This window comes from Silurus aristotelis (assembly GCF_946808225.1).
Source record: "Silurus aristotelis genome assembly, chromosome: 19".
NCBI lineage: Eukaryota > Metazoa > Chordata > Actinopteri > Siluriformes > Siluridae > Silurus > Silurus aristotelis.
This window is the reverse complement of record NC_139592.1, coordinates 20,097,514-20,115,872: the sequence shown is the minus strand read 5'-3', so window position 1 is coordinate 20,115,872 and position 18,359 is coordinate 20,097,514. Positions and strand designations below refer to the sequence as shown.

The window sequence follows — 18,359 nt, the reverse complement described above, 5'->3', positions numbered from 1 at the left end:
GCCTAATAATATCCCACACGCTAACAGGCGCCAGTGTAATTTGCTTACCGGTCATAATATTATAATGCCATAATGTTATGCCTGATTGGTGTACGCACATATTTCAGGGTTCAGACACTTTCTACTCAAAACCGAACATAAATCTCTTTTAGCGGGAGAACGAACTCCCACCCAAGTGTTTCCAGGACGCCCATGTGCTCACCGTCCCTAACGTCAGCCACGAAGATTCTGGCACGTATGTGTGTACGGCATCAAACAAGCAGGGCAAAGTGGAGGCTTTTACCAAACTCAATGTGCACGGTGAGTCTGGCTTTTAATTACAGGGGAGGCGTTTCAGCTCAGCTCTCTTTGGTCAGCTCACTCTGCTCTGTAATTGTACCCCAGAGTGAAGTGGTGCTTCAGATTTATACATATGGTACAAATGAGTGCTAGTAGCTCAGCAGCAATTATGGAGGTTTTTATGCATTATTGCATGCTGGCAGGAGAATAAGCGACCTTCTACTTTTAATATATTTGCAAATCAAGTAGTTCTGAGATAAAACACTGAAGCATTGATCTTAGTACTGTTTGCTCTAGACATAATTCTGCCAGACATTTTCTCTGGGTAAACCTGGGAATTCATGAGTCTCAGTTTTGTTAGTGAGCAGAAAGGAGACAGAAGTGTTTTTGGTGAAACTAAAAAAAAAAAAAAAATGAAGAATGAATGTATGAGCTGTCTTATCTTCCTGATGCTTTTTTTCTGTGTTGTCTTTTGTAGAGCGAGTGATGCCGTATTTTAGTCAGGAGCCTCTGTCCTACCTCAGGCTTCCCACCATTAAAAGTTCCTACAAAGCTTTTAAGATTAACATCACCTTTAGGCCAGACAACGTGGACGGTAAGGATCTGTCTTCATAAGCCCTCGTATTGGTTTAAGAAGTAAATCGAATGCTTTCGTGTTCTGTTTACAAACTCAACCTTTCTTCTGTTCCCTGTTGGTACCAAGGTCTCGTTTTGTATTCCGGTGAGTCCTCACTTTTGAGTGTGAGCACACGAACACACGCTGCTAGAGGGTTTCCTCGTGGCCTCTCGTGGGCACCGTAGAGGCGCTGGCTGCTTTTCCACCCCTGTACTGTGTGTTACTGAGAGATCGCTGTATTTATTTATTTATTTATTTATTTTGCGATGCCGCACAGTACAGAGGGTGCAGCATGGGATTTGTTTGCAGGATTGTACAAGCTGCACATTCGTTTACCTACAGGCATGATGATGTTTGAGTTCCCACCTGAGTGTTTGAGTTCACGCCTGCTGTATACACTGCAGTGCAGAGTTCTGCATGTTTTCCATGATGATGTAACATATTAGCGATTACTTATTTCTTAAAGTTTGGTTTTTGACACAATTTGACAGCACAATTGGTTATATATATGGTATTTATATATACACAGTGTGGTGCAGCGACACAGGAAATCGGTTGTCCATGGGGCATCTGCAATTGTTTGGATCCAGTTCGATCTTGTGGGGAACCGCTTGCTATTAGTTATAATGGAGCAGTGGAGCGGTGCTTTCATTGTAAAACATGATCATTTAGAAAAAACAGGTTCTGTTTATAAAAGAAGTCCCTATTTGGTGTATGAACAGCCCTCATACCAAAGAATCTAGAGGCGGTTCGAGCTCCCATCGTGAGGAGCCCTCACCACTCCATCGGAATTGAGTAGACGGGACCCAATCGGGACTGGAAATGACGCAGAAATTCCCTTTATGCCGCACTCACATTATCACGATTGTTATAAAAGGTTTTACAGCGAACACTCGTTGCTCACCGCTTCACTGCTCAATTATAACTAATGGCAAGGGGTTTTAAACAAGGTCACACTGGCTCCAAACAATTGCTGCAAATACAAATTTCCTTGTGCCACCCAATATGGATGGATGGATGGATGGATGCATGGATGGATGGATGGATGAATGGATGGATGGATTACATAATGGTCTATATACATAATACATACATACATATACATAGCTACATACATAATGCAGCTTATGCAGTAATCCAAAGGCTTAAATCATCATTAAATCTTATTAGAATTTAACATTAACGTCACCAATAATATTATATTCTCATATACCTGGTGCATGATATTGTTGCATGATCTAAAGCAGTTCATAATTCTTGGCTCTGCTCATATGGAGTGAGTTAAGAGGGAACATGTGCAGAGAGTCACATTTTACTTCTATAGAAGGAGACACAAACTGATATTGCCACAGACCACCACGATGCACTCATGGCCTTTACACCCCTCTGTGCCTATAGCTGAGTTATGGCCTGTGCTCTGGCATGCTGCTCATGAAGCCACTGACTGGCATAAATCTCAGCACTACAGGACTGTACCTGAGCTTCCGCTCGCACACACTGCCCCCTGCTGAGCCCCTCAGCATGGCACTTGCCCCCTCAGCTTAATCCGAATACATTCTGCTCTGTCTGGGTTTACTTTTTACATTGATGCATGTACTCCTCTAAAAGGTTTCTTTCTCCTTCAGGAATGATCCTGTATAATGGCCAGAGGAAGGCTATGGGGGCCGATTTCATTTCTCTCGGCCTTGTAGGTGGTCGCCCTGAATTCAGGTAGGGATGACATCGGTCTTAGGACAGATATTTTTCATTGTATCAGTATGTGAAAAATCAGCAAACTAGGTACGGCGATTATTAAAACTATCTAGAAGTGTTCCTTAAACATACATCCTGAAGTGTGTGTGTGTGTGTGTGTGTGTGTGTGTGTGTGTGTGTGTGTGTGTGTGTGTGTGTGTGTGTGTGTGTATATATATTTATTTATTTATTTATTTATTTATTTATTTTAGCAATTTTTTGTTACATTTCCTCCTATTACTTCCATTCTAAATTACCTTCCTCATATTTAGCCTTTTTTTTTTTTCTTTAAGGGGTAAATATAAAAAAAAAAATTGCCCCCTAGATTTTTAATACATTCCTATAATATTTATATACAGAAAGCGTATATGCAGAATCTGATTTATTAAAATAAAAATTATAATTCAACTGTATATTAATTTAATATAAATGTGACATATTTAACAAAAAGTAATTTAAAAAAAAACCATGAAATAAACATGATATTGTACATATTTGATATTTTAGTTTTATATATATATTTTTTTTTTATCTATTATCTTCCTGGAACTGATTTTCATCAGGACCATGAGCAATGCTTTGCAACAAAAACAAACAAAAAACTTATGGATTTTTAAAACCAGTGTAAAATCCAGACATTAAATTTTATACATAACTATGTAATATCTGATTTTGCTTTTGTTAAGTAAACATTTTTTTAAAAAGAAATAAATAATACAATTGCTTTGCTATTGTTCTGAAGGTTCGATGTGGGCTCTGGCATGGCCAGCATCCGCTACCCAACTGCAATCAAGCTAGGTGAGTTCCACACAGTGCAGCTGTACCGTAACGGCACGCACGGGTCTATCACAGTGGACAAAGAAGCTCCGGTCAGTGGCACCTCCCAGGTACGTCTGCTGCCGTGTCACCAGTCAGAGACTGTGAGGTTTTCAAGCTTGATTTCATCAAGCAAACATCTGCCACATCTGTCCAGGGCAAATTCCAAGGACTGGATCTGAACGAGGAGCTGTATGTGGGCGGATATCCAAACTACAGCATGATCGCCAAAACGTCAGAGCTCAAGAGCGGCTTTGTTGGTATGAAAGTCATCGAGTGTGTCTATTTGTTTCACACGAATCCTGTGGAATTGATCCAACTCAGTATTAATACAGTGACTCCATAATCCTTTTTTAGGCTGCATTAAACAGCTGATTATTCAGGGTGAGGAAGTGATTTTCAAGGATCTGGAGAAGAGTTCAACCGGTGTGACTGACTGCCCCACCTGCAAGGATCACCCCTGTCAGGTTTGATCATATCGCAAACTCAAATTACAGCTAGACAAAGTGTAGTGCATGTATACTATATGGACAAAAGTATGGGGTAAAAAAGTATTGGGGTCTTCTCCAAACTGTTACTATAAAGTTGGAGGCATTATATTTTCTCCTCACTTAAACCTGTTCCTGCATGACAATTCACCTGAGCTCCATGGGTTGAAGTGGAAGATCCTGATTGGCCTGCTATAGATCTCTGACCTCAACCCTACTGAACAACTTTGGGATGAATTGACCTACATCAGTATCTGACTTTACTAACACCCCTGTGACTGAATGAATCTCCACAAATCTCCACGAACACACACTTAAATCTAGTGGAACATCTTCCCAGAAGGGTGGAGCTTAATATAAAGGTGAACGGGGACTAAATGTGGAATGGGAATCTGAATTCTTTGATCAGGTGTCCACAAACATTTGTCCATATAGTGTATAATGCAGTTGATTTTATACTGGATGTCCCTTTGACGGTGCGTTTTGTGGTGCAGAACGGTGGAGTGTGTAGAGACGCTCGGGAAAGTCTGTACAAGTGCACATGTCCGAGAGGATTCACAGGAAGCAATTGCCAGCACCTTTCATCCGAACACTGCCATCCCGGTGAGACTCAAAAGAATTCACAGTGAGATTTGCAGACATGCGTTAAAGGTATCAGTGTCATCAGCAAAATCGGTGTGATTTTTCGTTTCGGAAAAATGTTGGTCTTTAACAAGTAGTATTGCCATTAAAAGAATCTTTAGCCATTTTTATTTTTGGCAAGATGAATAAAAGAATGATTTTCAACCGTATGTATAATGGTGGGTTGTATTTTTCTGTGGTACCTAACAAATGTAATTAACGATAAGTGCTCTTCGCCCTCTTCTACATTCACAAGCCAAGAAGTGCTTGTGATTGGCTAGTGGTGCTGTGATTGACATTAGAGCGAGTATAACATCCCTCCCACTGATCAGTTTTGGGGGGTTTTTGGCTCCCGGCTACAAGAGGCTGTGGTGTATTGTGTTCTCAAGAAGGTAGCCGATATCTTTGTGATGAAGCATATTTTGTGTGGGTGTGTGTGTGTTGCATCCTCAGAGGCTTGTGGCCCGGACGCGACCTGCATTAACCGTCCCGGCGGCGTGGGCTATGACTGCCGCTGCCACCTTGGCAAATACGGACACAAATGCATGGGTGGTACGAGATTTGTTTATGTTTTGCATAAACGCTGCCCGGTGAGATTTCGACTCTCATGTACGCTTCACCTTCAGGTCTGCTGGTGACGACGCCGCTGTTTGACGGCGACGAGTCGTATATCGTGTATCCTCCTCTTACTAACATCCACAACGACCTGCGCATCGATATGGAGTTCAAGCCGATGGACAAAGACGGCCTGATGTTCTTCCTCGGCGGGAAGAAGGTGAAGGTGGAGGACTTTGTCGCTCTGTCGCTCGTGGAGGGACACGTGGAATTTCGTTATGAGCTCGGCACAGGTCGGAGTATAGTTTATTTTTTTTTAGGGCTCATATTTGCTAAAAGCCATATTATTATTTGATCTAATGGATGTGTGTGGTGGGCATGTAGGCCAGGCAGTGCTGCGTAGTCCTCAGCAGGTGACTTTAGGAGAATGGCACTACGTGACAGCGGAGCGCTTCAACCAGGATGGTGTGCTGAAGCTGGACGATGGACCCGAAGTCAGGAAGTCATCTCCTGGGAAGTCTCAGGGCCTCAACGTGCACACCGCCATGTTCCTGGGCGGCGTGCCATCAAAGGACATCCTGCCCAAACCTGCTAACGTCAGCATGTTCTTTGAGGGCTGCATCGGAGAGGTACCTATTTATCTTCTTTATCTTATTTTCTACTATTTATACATAATGAAACGTTAAGTATTTTGACGTTTGAACACTTTTGTCTCCAGGTGTCTATCAATGGGAAGAAGATCGACCTCTCCTACACGTTCTTAGAGAGCAGGGCCATCAGTCAGTGCATTGATAGAAGCCCATGTGACCGCAAGCCGTGTCAGCACGGTGGCACCTGCATGCAAACCGCCGAGTACGAGTTCCAATGCCTCTGCATGGACGGCTACGAGGGTAAACTCACTGTGCACCCCTGTACTCGGCTGCAGAATCAGGTTGCTACAAGTACAGAGAGTAAACAGGAATTTTGAGGGCAGGATCTTTGTATCTATGAAATCATCCGAAACATCAGTCAATCATGTGACTTTGACCTGTGTTTGTTTACATTTATGGCATTTGGTAGACGCCCTTATCTAGAGCGACTTACATTTATCTCATTCATACAACTGAGAGAGGAGAGGAGAGGAGAGGCAGCTTGACTTTCAGATCCAAAGGTCAATGACTACTAAGTGACCACCTACTACTTATTGAATGATTTAAAAAAATACATAAAAGAGTAATGATCTTATTTCAAAGAACGCAGGTTGCAGGACAGGAGAGTCGGCGCAGCGGGAATGAAAAACGCAGACTCGTCAAGGATTTATATGATTCACATTCACTTCAGTTAAAGTACAAAAGTATTTGCCTTCAAATATACTTATGTATCCATAGTACTATAATTAGTTATGGCTATTGGCTATAATGTCATATATATATATATATATATATATATATATATAGCCATAATAAATTCCAACTTCTTTGGAATTGGGGTTCTTGTTTCTGTAGCAGTGCTAAATAAAAAATAAAAAAAGGTCTTTAATCAGAATAATTACGCTTTTTTAACCCATCGTGCTGTTCAAAAGTAAAAAAAAGTCTTAACAAGCACAATGGAAAGAAGTGTGAAGTTTATAATAACAGCAAACGGGGACAAAATGTGGAACTGGATGTTCACATAAGCACATATCTCATGATCAGGTGTCCACAAACGTTTGTCCATATAGTGTAACATGTTTTAGTTCTAACTTAAGGATTCTTTGTTGCTTACGGCTACAGGAGATCGCTGTGAGGTGGTGAAGGACACCTGCGTGGACTCGTCTCAGTGTCATAACGGCGGCAGCTGTGTGAACAGTCACTGTGTGTGTGCCGCAGGTTACACTGGCGTCTTCTGCAGAAAAGGTGAGTCTCTCCTGTCTGCCTGTTCTGTAACGCAGTGTTGACATTTATGTCCCGATAGCGCACTAGTCCTCACCTGATCTAGACCTTCTACAACACTGAGTGTGTTTTTATCATTTCTGGAATGACAAAAAAAAACCGTAGAGAGCTTTTAGAGGACCTCGAAAGCTTGATAGAACTAATAGACCCTTAGTGCCATGTGTAGCCTCACAGCTTAGACTTGATGTTGCCTTTACACACCAACGCACAAACTTGTCCCTGAAACGAAGACGCAGAAAGCTCCTAACTTCAGTTCTAACGCCTAACTGTGTGTCTCACCCGTACGCTCTCGTGGCTGTATCCTACACACACAGGGCAGAAGGCCGTCGTCCTCGAAGCGCCGTGGAATTTGGAGGCAAGCGGGGTGAACGGTACAGTATCCGTCCGGTCTGCCTGAGCCGACACTAACCAAGGAGAACTCTTTCCTCTAACTCCCCTTAAACTGAAAATCCCAACCTGATTCCTCAACATCTGTAAAATATTTTGCTGTATCATGACCAGACAATTCTCATATAGGTCTTCTTTATCTGCTAGCAGTCATCAGAGAAACGCCAAGCAACAGTTACACTCCTGTTTAACCTGGTTTTCTGCATTGACTGCAGTGCATGCACCCCAGAACAGATGCAACTGTTGCTAATGTTTCTCTTACAAACTGCTAACGAGTGCTGAGGGCTAGTAAAACTGCTAAACTGATTCCTGATATAAAGCATGTCTGATAAAAATGAATCAAGAAGCGCATACACTATAAGGACAAAAGTTTGTAGACACCATAGCATAGGATTTATATATGTTTTTTAAACATCCCGTTCAACATTTAGTCCTTTGGTTATAATAAGTTACAATCTTCTGGGAAGATGTTCCACTCAGTGCTCATTCAGCTACAAGATCAGGTACTGATGTGGGGTGAGGAGGCCTGGGGTGAAGTCAGCTTTCTAATTCATCCCAAAGGGTTGAGGTCAGAGGTCTATACCAGGGGCATTGTCATGCTGGAACAGGTTTGGGTCTCCTAGTTCAAGTGAAGGGACAATGTTCCTTTATCTAGAGACGTTTTATACAATTGTGTGCCACGATGAGACACGTTCAAGCATGAAAGTTCACAAAACCAGCTCCATAAAGATATGCACTACATGGGTTGGACTGGAAGATCTTAAATGGCTTGCTCTGGACCTCTGACTTCAACCCTGTTGAAGATCTTTGGGATAAATGTGAACGCTGACTGCACCCCCAGGCCTCTTCACCTCACCTACGTCAGTAGCTGACTTTACTAACACCCTTATAGCTGAAAGAGCAGAAATCTTCACAAGCACAAGCCAAAATCTAGTGGAAAATCTTCCCAGAAGAGTGGAGCTGATTATAACAGCAAATGAAATCTTTTTAAATCTTTGATAAATCTTCTGGTGAGGTGACCACATACTTTTGCCCATATAGTGTACATCTACATTGTTAATGCTTAGTTGAATAGTTCATAATAATGCAGTGAATAATGATAGTTCATGGAAATTAGTCAAATACATATCTACACAATCTTACAGACTCCTGACTACTTTTTATATTTTTTTTTAGTCTATTTTAAATATACTAAGGACTGAGCGTATTTCCCTTTGGGGTCTCGTTCTAGTTCTAGTTCATCCAAACATCCACATGATCCGATACTAACTACTAATTCAAAAAGCACAAAATTACAGGTGAGTTTAAGACCCATTAAAGCCTAAAGGGTTATTTGTTAAGCGTCCTTGAACATGAACATCGACTTCTTTTGTTTACGGAGTGTGTGTGTGTTCGGCAGAATGTGTTTGTGTGTTTGCGAGAAACGCCTGCTCTCGTGAACGTCACTGCGTGTATGTGTGTGTGTGTATGCTGTTTGACTCTGTCGTGATGTGTCATTTTAGGTTTGCGTTTCTCTCTTCAATGAAAGTTTAATCTATGTATTTGTTGCCAATGAATCCGAATCGACGTCTTCAATGTGTATATTATAAACTATACTCTATATACTATACTACAATATCCGAACAGGTTCCAAACATTAAAAAAAAAAACAAAGTGAACCAATCACGCACAAGACAGTTGACCACACATATTATAGACTTGTAGGGAATAAATAAATAAACTGATGTTACAAATATAGATACACACACATACTGTACATATCCTTTATCCTGATTTCCCCCATGCTGCACCATGCTTTCTGTTCCCTACTCTGTACTTTGAGTTGTTCTCTGGATGTCCACAGTGTGACAGCACAGCAGATGTGTGGCCTCACTGTCCTGCCCTGTGTGTAATCCAAAACCCTGTGCTTCTGTTACAGATTCTCCAATACAATACGCTGCATTTTTCCATGATGACGGCTACCTCAGCCTCCCCAAAGCCATGTTCCCACGCAGGTCAGGAGCTCCTGCCTAGTTTCTGTAGTCTGAGTTATAGCGGAAAATTCTCTTTCTATCGCAAATTTCATTCGAAAATCGGATTTTTTGTTGTTTTTTAGTTCTCCAGTGTCACCTGAGACCATCGAGTTGGAGATAAACACTATTTCTGAGGACGGCCTCATTCTGTGGCAGGGGGTGGTAGGTTCTGAAACTGTACACGTACTCTCATCATCCATACACGCAGTGTTTATATCAAAGCATGAATCCTCATCCAGCTCCCCAAATCCTGAAAAAGTCAGGGTAAAAATAAGGTAGCAGTGCAGACTTGTACAGTGTACGAGCATATTTATATCCAAAAGGGAAAACGCATCATTATTTTCATTTCTCCATGCCTGAAAGCAAGATGTAATGGGTGTAAATATTTTCAGACATTTTTGCTGATTATTGTTATCTTTCAGGTTTTGTAGTTTACGGCACTAATTTGCATTTAACCCCCCGACACTAATTTGCATTTAACAAAAACTTAAAGGAGTTTTCCAATCGACAGCTCATTTGATGATGAAAAGATTTGTTTATGAGCTGTAGCATGCGAATGAAGTTTCTTCTTTTGTGATATTTCATCTTCGTTAACTTTTTATCTCATGCGCATGTATTTTAACCGCGCGAAAGTCGCTGAGCTGTTCGCGTTTCCCACTCATTCTAACTTCTGCATTTATGTGATTTATAACCAGAGCAGACAGCGAGATTACGCTCATTGCTCATTGACTTGTTCTGTGTGTGTGTGTGTGTGTGTGTGTGTGTGTGTGTGTGTGTGTGTGAATGCTTGAATGCCCTGCATGTTACCTCACTGCACTAACCCACGACGGATCTTCGGCTCAGGAGCCTGCAGCCTCCCTGAGCCTGCACGAGTCACACACTCACAACAAGGTTCTGCATAAGCAGACACTGAAACAAGTATGTTCCTCCAGCTGCTATCTACAGATGCTGTAATGAATCTCGCAGGTTGTCTTTAGAGCAAAAACATCCAACTAAATATAGCATCCTTTGTTTTTTGGGTGTGTTTTTGTACTTTATTCGTTTACTTTATTCTTCCATAGTAACCATTAATATTCCGGGACGGTGTTATGTGACGTACCATGAAACCAAAACCCAATAATATACTATACAGGTCAAAACGTGTGTACTTACTCAAACGAGACTTGGACTCAATGATACAAGAGCAGGACAAGACTTTGCAATGATCCTCAAACAAACGAATCACGGACGAACACAAAACAGGTGGCCACCATACGATAACGAGGAAACGCCATGAAGGGAGGTTGAGACAGGACCAAAACTTAAACAAAAACACTTTAAGCACATATTAGTTTAGTAATGATATTAGAATGTGGTGTATATTTATTTATTTACAAAAGAAATGTTATTGAATTAGCACCGTCCATCAGACTTACTATTAGACATAACTATTGCATGACTTTTGCATGCAAGTGCACGCCTCAACATTTTAAAGCGAACACTTTGTAAAGAATTTGTGTCTGGGCTTTAAAAGTTTGTTGTATAAGCTGAAATGCTAAAAAAAAATTATTATAAAATGTTGACACAACCATGCTACTAATTATATTCAAATACATGTATGCTTCTGTTCGAAATGATACTACAATGTAAATCATTTCATTTCTGGGGTCTCGTCTGTTGGGAAGGTCATTTTTTATTGTGCACTGTACCATTTTTTTTACAGGAATCAGGAGACCAGGGAAGGGGGAAGGATTTCATAAGCCTTGGCTTACACAATGGACACCTGGTGTTCAGGTGAGCCCCTGAATTAGCATTCATATTTGCAGCGCTGTTGAATTCTGTATTCTGATTGTTCAGATGTTGTTAATGGGCCGCAAATTGCAGTGGTCTTATAGGAATAAAACAAGGCTTACAGCTATAAGGAAATTACTACTGATTATTTTTATATATCAGCTCACTGTGTTTTACTTAAACCATGTCAAATATAAAACAAATACCAGCCTAAATCTATTCACCTTGACTTGTACATGTATGTGTATATCCACTGTGTCCTCATTTTGTCCTCATTTGCTGTTGTAATAATATCCACGCTTCTGGAAGATGTTCCACTTGATTATGGTGTGTACTTGTGGAGATTGTTGCTTGTTACATTTGTAAAGTCAGGTATTGATGTAGGTGAGGTGAGGAGGCCTGGGGTACAGTCAGCGTTCCAGTTTAAACCTTAAGGTGCTCAGTTGGGTTGAGGTCAGAGCTCTAGCTCTATAGCAGGCCACTCAAGATCTTTCTTTCCAAACCATGTAAAGCATATCTTCATTCAACTTGTGCACAGGGGTGTTGTCATGCTGGGACAGGTTTGGGTCTCCTAGTTTAAGTGATGGGAAAAATGTATGTTACTATTTGGAGAAAAGAACCGGATGGATGGATGGATGGATGGATGGATGGATGGATGGATGGATGGATGGATGGATGGATGGATGGATGGATGGATGGATGGATGGATGGATGGATGGATGGATGGATGGATGGATGGATGGATGGATGGATGGATGGATGGATGTTAGACTTTTAATTCAACACGTCGCAGGTTACAAAATTTGCAGTGATTTGTTTTAACACTTTTAAAAGCTATATTTTTTGGCCTTAGCTTTTATTTTTATTGCCCAAGACAGTGTATGTATTGCTATGTGTACTTACCTACTTGCCTCTTTGCCCCATAGTTACCAGCTGGGCAGTGGAGAGGCAGAAATCCTTTCAAAGGAGCGCATTAATGATGGACACTGGCACAAAATCACTGCAGTCAGGTACCATTTTTACTATTATTTGCAAGTATTCATATTCTGTTGCTTTATTATTAGCATTTGATTTTAATTGTTTCAAACCCAGATCAAGCCTTCAGGATCTCATAGTTTCTCTGTTCAAGTGCATCATTCTCAATCCTATATAAATATATGTAATTTGTATTAAGGCACTCAGAAAAGAAAAAAATATATATGGTTGAGTTATGGGATAATGGGGTTAGTGAATAATATGAATGATTATTTTTAGTATTTCATGGGTGATTTGTTAGGTCTTATATAGAGTAAGTGGTGCATCTGAATGAATAACTGGACAAATCGGCATGTGCGTTTTGTTGTGTGCAGGACAGGAAAGCAGGGCTACGTACAGGTTGATGACAGGGCAGCTCAGCATGGAGAGTCCCCTGGCAGGAGTGTCATGGTAAACACCAAGGGCAGCATCTACCTGGGTATGGACCTTTTATGTTATAAGATCTCTTGTTGAAATAAACACCACATTACAATTATAGTCTAAACACCTCGCAAGGAACAACAGGGGACTGAAATTGCAAAAATGATATTTTAAAAAAGATGAAGGAGACGAACAACACACCAAAATGAGGCAAGAGGAAAGCGTTAAAATCTTCATCATGTATGCGGAAGAGAGCAGATAGCTCTTGGTTCCCAGTGTGTTTTTGTTTATTTTATTAAATGTTATATATTTGTTAATTTTACAATGAATTAATGGCCTTATTCAAATCCTTCATATCTGTAGAAATGTCTAACTGAATAGAGACCGACTACATATGGATATGTGATCAACATTTTGCTGCAATTTGTAGCTAAAAGTATTCCTTATAAGTAATATTGTATATAAATAAAAGAAAAAAAATGTGTTAAGTGCTAAAATGTCATTGCTTAATACCATGGGGAGATGTGTTATTACATCATAAAATACAAGAGCCAATCAGGTTTCGGTATGCAAATGAAAGCCATGCAGAAACAGTCAGTGCAGTTGCTTTTTAATGCTGATAAGATGCAAATAAATTTCAAGCGACTGTAAAAGTTTGGGTAAATGATATGTCAAATTTATGTGTGTGTTTGTGGTGTCCATGTTGACAGGTGGAGCTCCAGACATGGCCACTCTGACTGGCTCAAAGTTTTATTCAGGCATCACGGGCTGCGTGAAGAACCTGTCTCTGCTGAACGTCAGGCCGGGAGAACAGCCGTCGCGGCCCATCGACCTGCAGCTGCACGCCGAAGGCGGCGAAAACGTGCAACGCTGCACATCGTAGGCAAAGTTGCTCCAGCGCCACCTAGAGACTGAGAAAATACTCACACATACCGCAAAAGGAGACAAGGATCTCAATACACCTACAGGACTGCAAATGCATTTCACTTGCATTTTCACCCACACACACACACACACACACTTACATATACAAAAAAAAAAAAAAACAACAGACTGTTCTGATACACTTACAGGATCACCAATGTATTTTAACCTCCGTACACACACAGGAAGAGAGGCAAACAGGGTTTCTCTGAGATAGCCAAAGAGTGTTTTTTGCTTTATGTTTAACACACACACACACACACACACACACACACACACACACACACACACACACACACACACACATACACATACACATACACTCTGATATAATCCCTTGGTGCCTTACTGCTGCCAAAAGTACATTTTTTTTACTCTGTGCTGCATAAACCAAAAGAGATCGAGAGAAAAACACACATCTTTCACTAAGTGTTATATTAAAAAAATGATGATTAACATGGGATATCTGTTTACCTAGTCCTGCAGTAGCTTTTCTTAGCCATAATTGAAAAAAAAGAGTGAGGGATTACATTATAAAAAAAAAAAGAAAAAACTTACATGACATGCCTTCACTTATAGCTCAGTTCCTATGTGGTCAGAAAATGTTTTTACAGCACTGAATTTTTATTTATATGCATATGAATATATGGACCTATATGAAACATTTGTGTCGGGAAGGACGCTCATTAACCCTAGCCTGTATTCTTTTTTTTTTCTTCTTCTTCTTCATTTGTTTCTTGAGTTAATTCTAGGTCCTAATAACGTGTGTCCGAAGCTTGTGCGCTAAGCTGTGTTTAATACTTGAAGATTCTGCTGCCTTTCTTTTTCTTTCTTTTTTTCTGCTCTGTTCCCTTTTTGAGACCGCTTAAACATTTCTAAAACACGGGGACGGGGGTTTCTGTACACTGGGAAGGTCACTCCAAACACACTCCACATCTCAGGTGACGATGAAGCAAAAGACGAGAGAAAGCGTTGGACGCTGAAAAAAGAAAAAAAAAACGAGCAAGAATGTTTGTTGGGAGACTTTTTTGTATGCAGTTTCTATTGAAGAGAAATGTCATCATACATCCTAATGTAGGTTAAACCTCTTAATTACTGGTGTATAAGGAAAAAAAACCCCAATGGTGCTAAACACAATATAAGCACATGCTTTTCTGTCTTCTGCCAGTGACTTGCCTTTGTGTTTCTAATGTAACATGTATTGTAAGTAGCAAAGACCACAAGTTTGCAATAAAAGTATTTTTTTTGCTTAATGCCAACCTGGAACCTCGTCCTGAAGCAGTCTTTCTGTTTACTGGAGAGGGGAAAAAGTGGATTTCCTTTTCAAGGAAGAACCGTACGTATTCATTTAAGTGCATTTTTATGTTGTAGTGGCAGTCAAGCACTTGAGCAGGTGTGAATGTTACACAGGAAACTGTATTACGCTCAGTCACACAGCTCTTCTTTGGAGATTCTATGGACAAATGCATATATGTACATGTGGTTCTTCTTCAAATTGTTAGCACAAAGTTGGAAACACAATTGTATAAGATGCCATTGGATGCATTAGCATAACATTTTTCCTTCATTTAAGATAGGAGACCAAACCTGTTCTAGCATGACTCAGGGAAGATACTGTTTGTTTGGAGTGGGCTGGAGTGAATATTCAACCCTATTGCATACGTTTGGGAATTTGCATGCTGATGTACCCCAGGCCACTCACAAAAAAAATGAAAATGTAGCTTTTTTTTTTTTTTTTTTTTTTTTATAAACGCTTTCAAAGTGGATGAATTTGAAACCATTGTTGAGGCTTTGAAAGAGCTGGAAATAAATAAATGGCAGGCGGAAATGTCACAAGCACGTTTTTCTCATGCACAGTACAGGGATGAAAGCGTGACTGAAAGGGGGTCCCTCTTGAAAGTTTCCTTTCTTTCTTGAGGTGAACAACTGGCTTGCTGATGCTATGGCCATAGATTACAAAACATTATCAAAATAATGAAGAGAAGTGCAGCTTTTATAGAATCCCATTCTAAGTCTGTCAAAACACATTTAACAACTAACACCCTTTATTTGTAAAGGTAATTACATCGAAAATACAGTACAGATTATGGGTATTGTAGTGTCAAACAAAAAAAAAGTTCCTGCCCCCATATGAGTTTTTTACACAGATTTCTGAGATGTTTCACTCCTCTGAAGATTATGCAACAGGATTTAGTGTTGAATAAAAAGCCTGTGAAGCTCAGTGTCATCGTATTGAAAGGTCTGTGTCTGAGAGAACAATGCATAATATCTCATATTTCTCAACATTACCTCTGCTAATGTCAGCTAAAAATGAACATCGCTGCTTGAATGCTTCATTATATTGTACGGGGTTAAATGTGTAACTTGATTCTTTGTTCGTGTAAGTCTAGTCCTGAAGTATTGCACAAACGTATTGAAAATTTTTTTTTTTTTATGGAAACTTTAAAGCTCTGATCAAAGAACAAAGATTAATATACCAAACAGAAACACTAGAGACCATGAAGATTCCTAATAAAGGATCGACTGAGCATGTCTGGAATCCTGGAGTCAAATTCAGTAAAAAAAAAAAAATATATATATATATATATATATATATATATATATATATATATATATTTAGAGCTATTTCTTGCTATCAATGATTTGTTGTTATCTTTTGTGTATTTGTTCATTCATTTACTTTATCTGCACTTGATCGTATCCTGGGTGGGGGTCACAGTGAGACTAGAGTCTATTCACACATTCAGGAGCACTGAATGGGATAATTCATCCTTAGTAACTGGCCTAGTCAGGGTTAGAAGGGTAAAAATAGGGTACTAGTTGGTTTGTATTTTTGGAAAACTTTGTTGACAGGGACAAACTAACTAATAAGATAACAATAATTATGCATGCTAGATTTCAAACAAATCCAATGGACAACTTATGTTTTGTAATAGATTTGAGTTATGGATACAAATGATGTAGCTGAGATTGAGGATCTGGTAAAGGAGGAATTCAAACACCATGATGGCAGTGTTCTATATAGACAAAAAACCCTCTAATGTGGCTGAATTACAACAATTCTGCATAGATGAGTGAACCACAAATACTCCACAGCGCTGTAACAGACTCATTGCAAGTTATTGCAAACGCTTGATTGCAGTTGTTGCTGCTAAGGGTGGCCCAACCAGTTATTAGGCTTAGGGGGCAAACACTTTTTAACACGGGGCCATGTAGTTTTGGATTTAGTGTTCCCTCAATAACAAAATCCTTCATTTTAAAAAAATGCATGTTGTGTTCACTTTTGTTACCTTTTACTAATATTTAAATTAGTTTGATGATCTGAAACATTAAAGTGCGAACAACAACACTTTTTCACAAGAAAAAAAACATTTATACCAAAACATTTGCAACTGCAACAATTTTCTGAGAGAAGGGTTGCATTTTGACAGAATTGCAAGGGTATTTTGCCGATATTTATATATTGTTCTTAGGAGCTTCATTTCACTTATGCAATGATATTATCTATTCCACCCTGTACTGCATGTTACTTGAGTTCGGCCAAAGGAAGCTATGTTAACTATTACACTTTATCGGCATCTGATCCTACGCAATTCATGATAAAGTTTTTAACTTTATTTCCACCTGCTATTTACCAGTTTGTTTGTCTATATTTGTAGGTCGCAGTCTATTCTGGGAATGCAAGAGATCTTCTGAATTGTTTTTTTTGTCAATACAAATATTCTGCAAACCAAACAACAATCAATGGGTACCTCCTGTTTACTTTGTGCTTGGGTGTGCTTGTAGTTTCTGAATGAGCATTAACTATACATGAAAATGCATGTCATTTCCATGAACGTGTCTGAATTCTTTAATTAGGTTACTGTGAAGGGCTTCAAGTGCTTCCTTCAAGCAAGTTTATTTTGGTAACAACACACTTTACCCTGACAATACTTACCCTGTAGTCTTATGACCTTGTTATGTATATCCTATAGTTCCATCCACAAACTAGCACAAGCTTATGTACAAAAAAAAAGGTTACTAGGAATTACAATGGAGTGAAGCAACATTTCAATCCCACAGTGTTCTTGAGAGCCAAAACCTCCTCCGCCATGCTCTAAACAAATAGTGGCTGTATTACCAGAGTACAAAGATCATGGTTCAGATATTTCATTGATCATTTATCTGTGTTTTATTGTCCGGTTATTCAAAGGACACTCAAATTGTCTTGGTGTAAATTAACAAATTACACCAAAATTATCAAGCCGGTGTCTCGATTCAGAGACCATTCAGCAACCACTGCGGATTTTCTCTTCGTTGCCAAATAAGTCACACTGAGCTGCTTTGAAGCTGAAGTTCTGTATTAAGTTTCGGTATTACATCAATCAACTGCTGATTCAACTAATAAACATTTTATTACTCGAATCCTTTTCAATTTTTTGTGAAATGAACGCATACTATTACACTGGCTCAACTGGCTTTGTAATTTTTGACCTTTATAATATTCATTAGTTGTTGAGCTACTAAATACAATGACCTGCATATCTTACAGGGCAAGGATTTAGTCTGGTTGTTATGCAATTATAGTCATAAATAATTTTTGCATGCAAAGCTGCATGATCGTGTAGTCATACTATAACCCAATATAGTCTATAACATGCTCTGGTAATAATCTATAACATTATAATAACACCTGTACAGTCATATTTTCACAATAAGAATTCAGTTATAACTCTTGTATACTATAGTTGTTTTCCACTATTGTCATAACATATTTATATTTGTTCCTTTAGAATCTTACCATAGACATAATTCTATTATGGTCATAGATGATGCTGTTTGTACACTCACCGTCGTCCAATTTATTAGTAACACC

At 39.5% G+C, this 18,359-nt stretch overlaps 1 protein-coding gene across 40 annotated transcripts in view; it reads left to right on the top strand.

The window, feature by feature from the left end:
* The window catches only part of hspg2 (heparan sulfate proteoglycan 2), a 95,835-nt gene extending 81,065 nt beyond the window's left edge, over positions 1-14,770 (top strand). For 14 of the 40 annotated variants that reach the window (XM_083570671.1, XM_083570670.1, XM_083570665.1 and 11 more), the window contains 21 exons: positions 153-300; positions 758-874; positions 983-1,000; positions 2,521-2,605; positions 3,369-3,513; positions 3,600-3,702; positions 3,800-3,909; positions 4,425-4,533; positions 5,005-5,103; positions 5,178-5,399; positions 5,491-5,735; positions 5,825-5,996; positions 6,858-6,980; positions 7,331-7,387; positions 9,322-9,397; positions 9,499-9,577; positions 10,259-10,333; positions 11,118-11,188; positions 12,112-12,195; positions 12,535-12,638; positions 13,291-14,770. In XM_083570671.1, the coding sequence (XP_083426797.1) occupies positions 153-300; positions 758-874; positions 983-1,000; positions 2,521-2,605; positions 3,369-3,513; positions 3,600-3,702; positions 3,800-3,909; positions 4,425-4,533; positions 5,005-5,103; positions 5,178-5,399; positions 5,491-5,735; positions 5,825-5,996; positions 6,858-6,980; positions 7,331-7,387; positions 9,322-9,397; positions 9,499-9,577; positions 10,259-10,333; positions 11,118-11,188; positions 12,112-12,195; positions 12,535-12,638; positions 13,291-13,463 (2,415 nt within the window). In that variant the 3' untranslated portion in view covers positions 13,464-14,770. The remainder of the gene's footprint in view (positions 1-152; positions 301-757; positions 875-982; positions 1,001-2,520; positions 2,606-3,368; positions 3,514-3,599; positions 3,703-3,799; positions 3,910-4,424; positions 4,534-5,004; positions 5,104-5,177; positions 5,400-5,490; positions 5,736-5,824; positions 5,997-6,857; positions 6,981-7,330; positions 7,388-9,321; positions 9,398-9,498; positions 9,578-10,258; positions 10,334-11,117; positions 11,189-12,111; positions 12,196-12,534; positions 12,639-13,290) is intronic. The other 26 variants (XM_083570681.1, XM_083570680.1, XM_083570675.1 and 23 more) reach the window with 9 other exon arrangements.
* Positions 14,771-18,359: the final 3,589 nt, after the last annotated feature.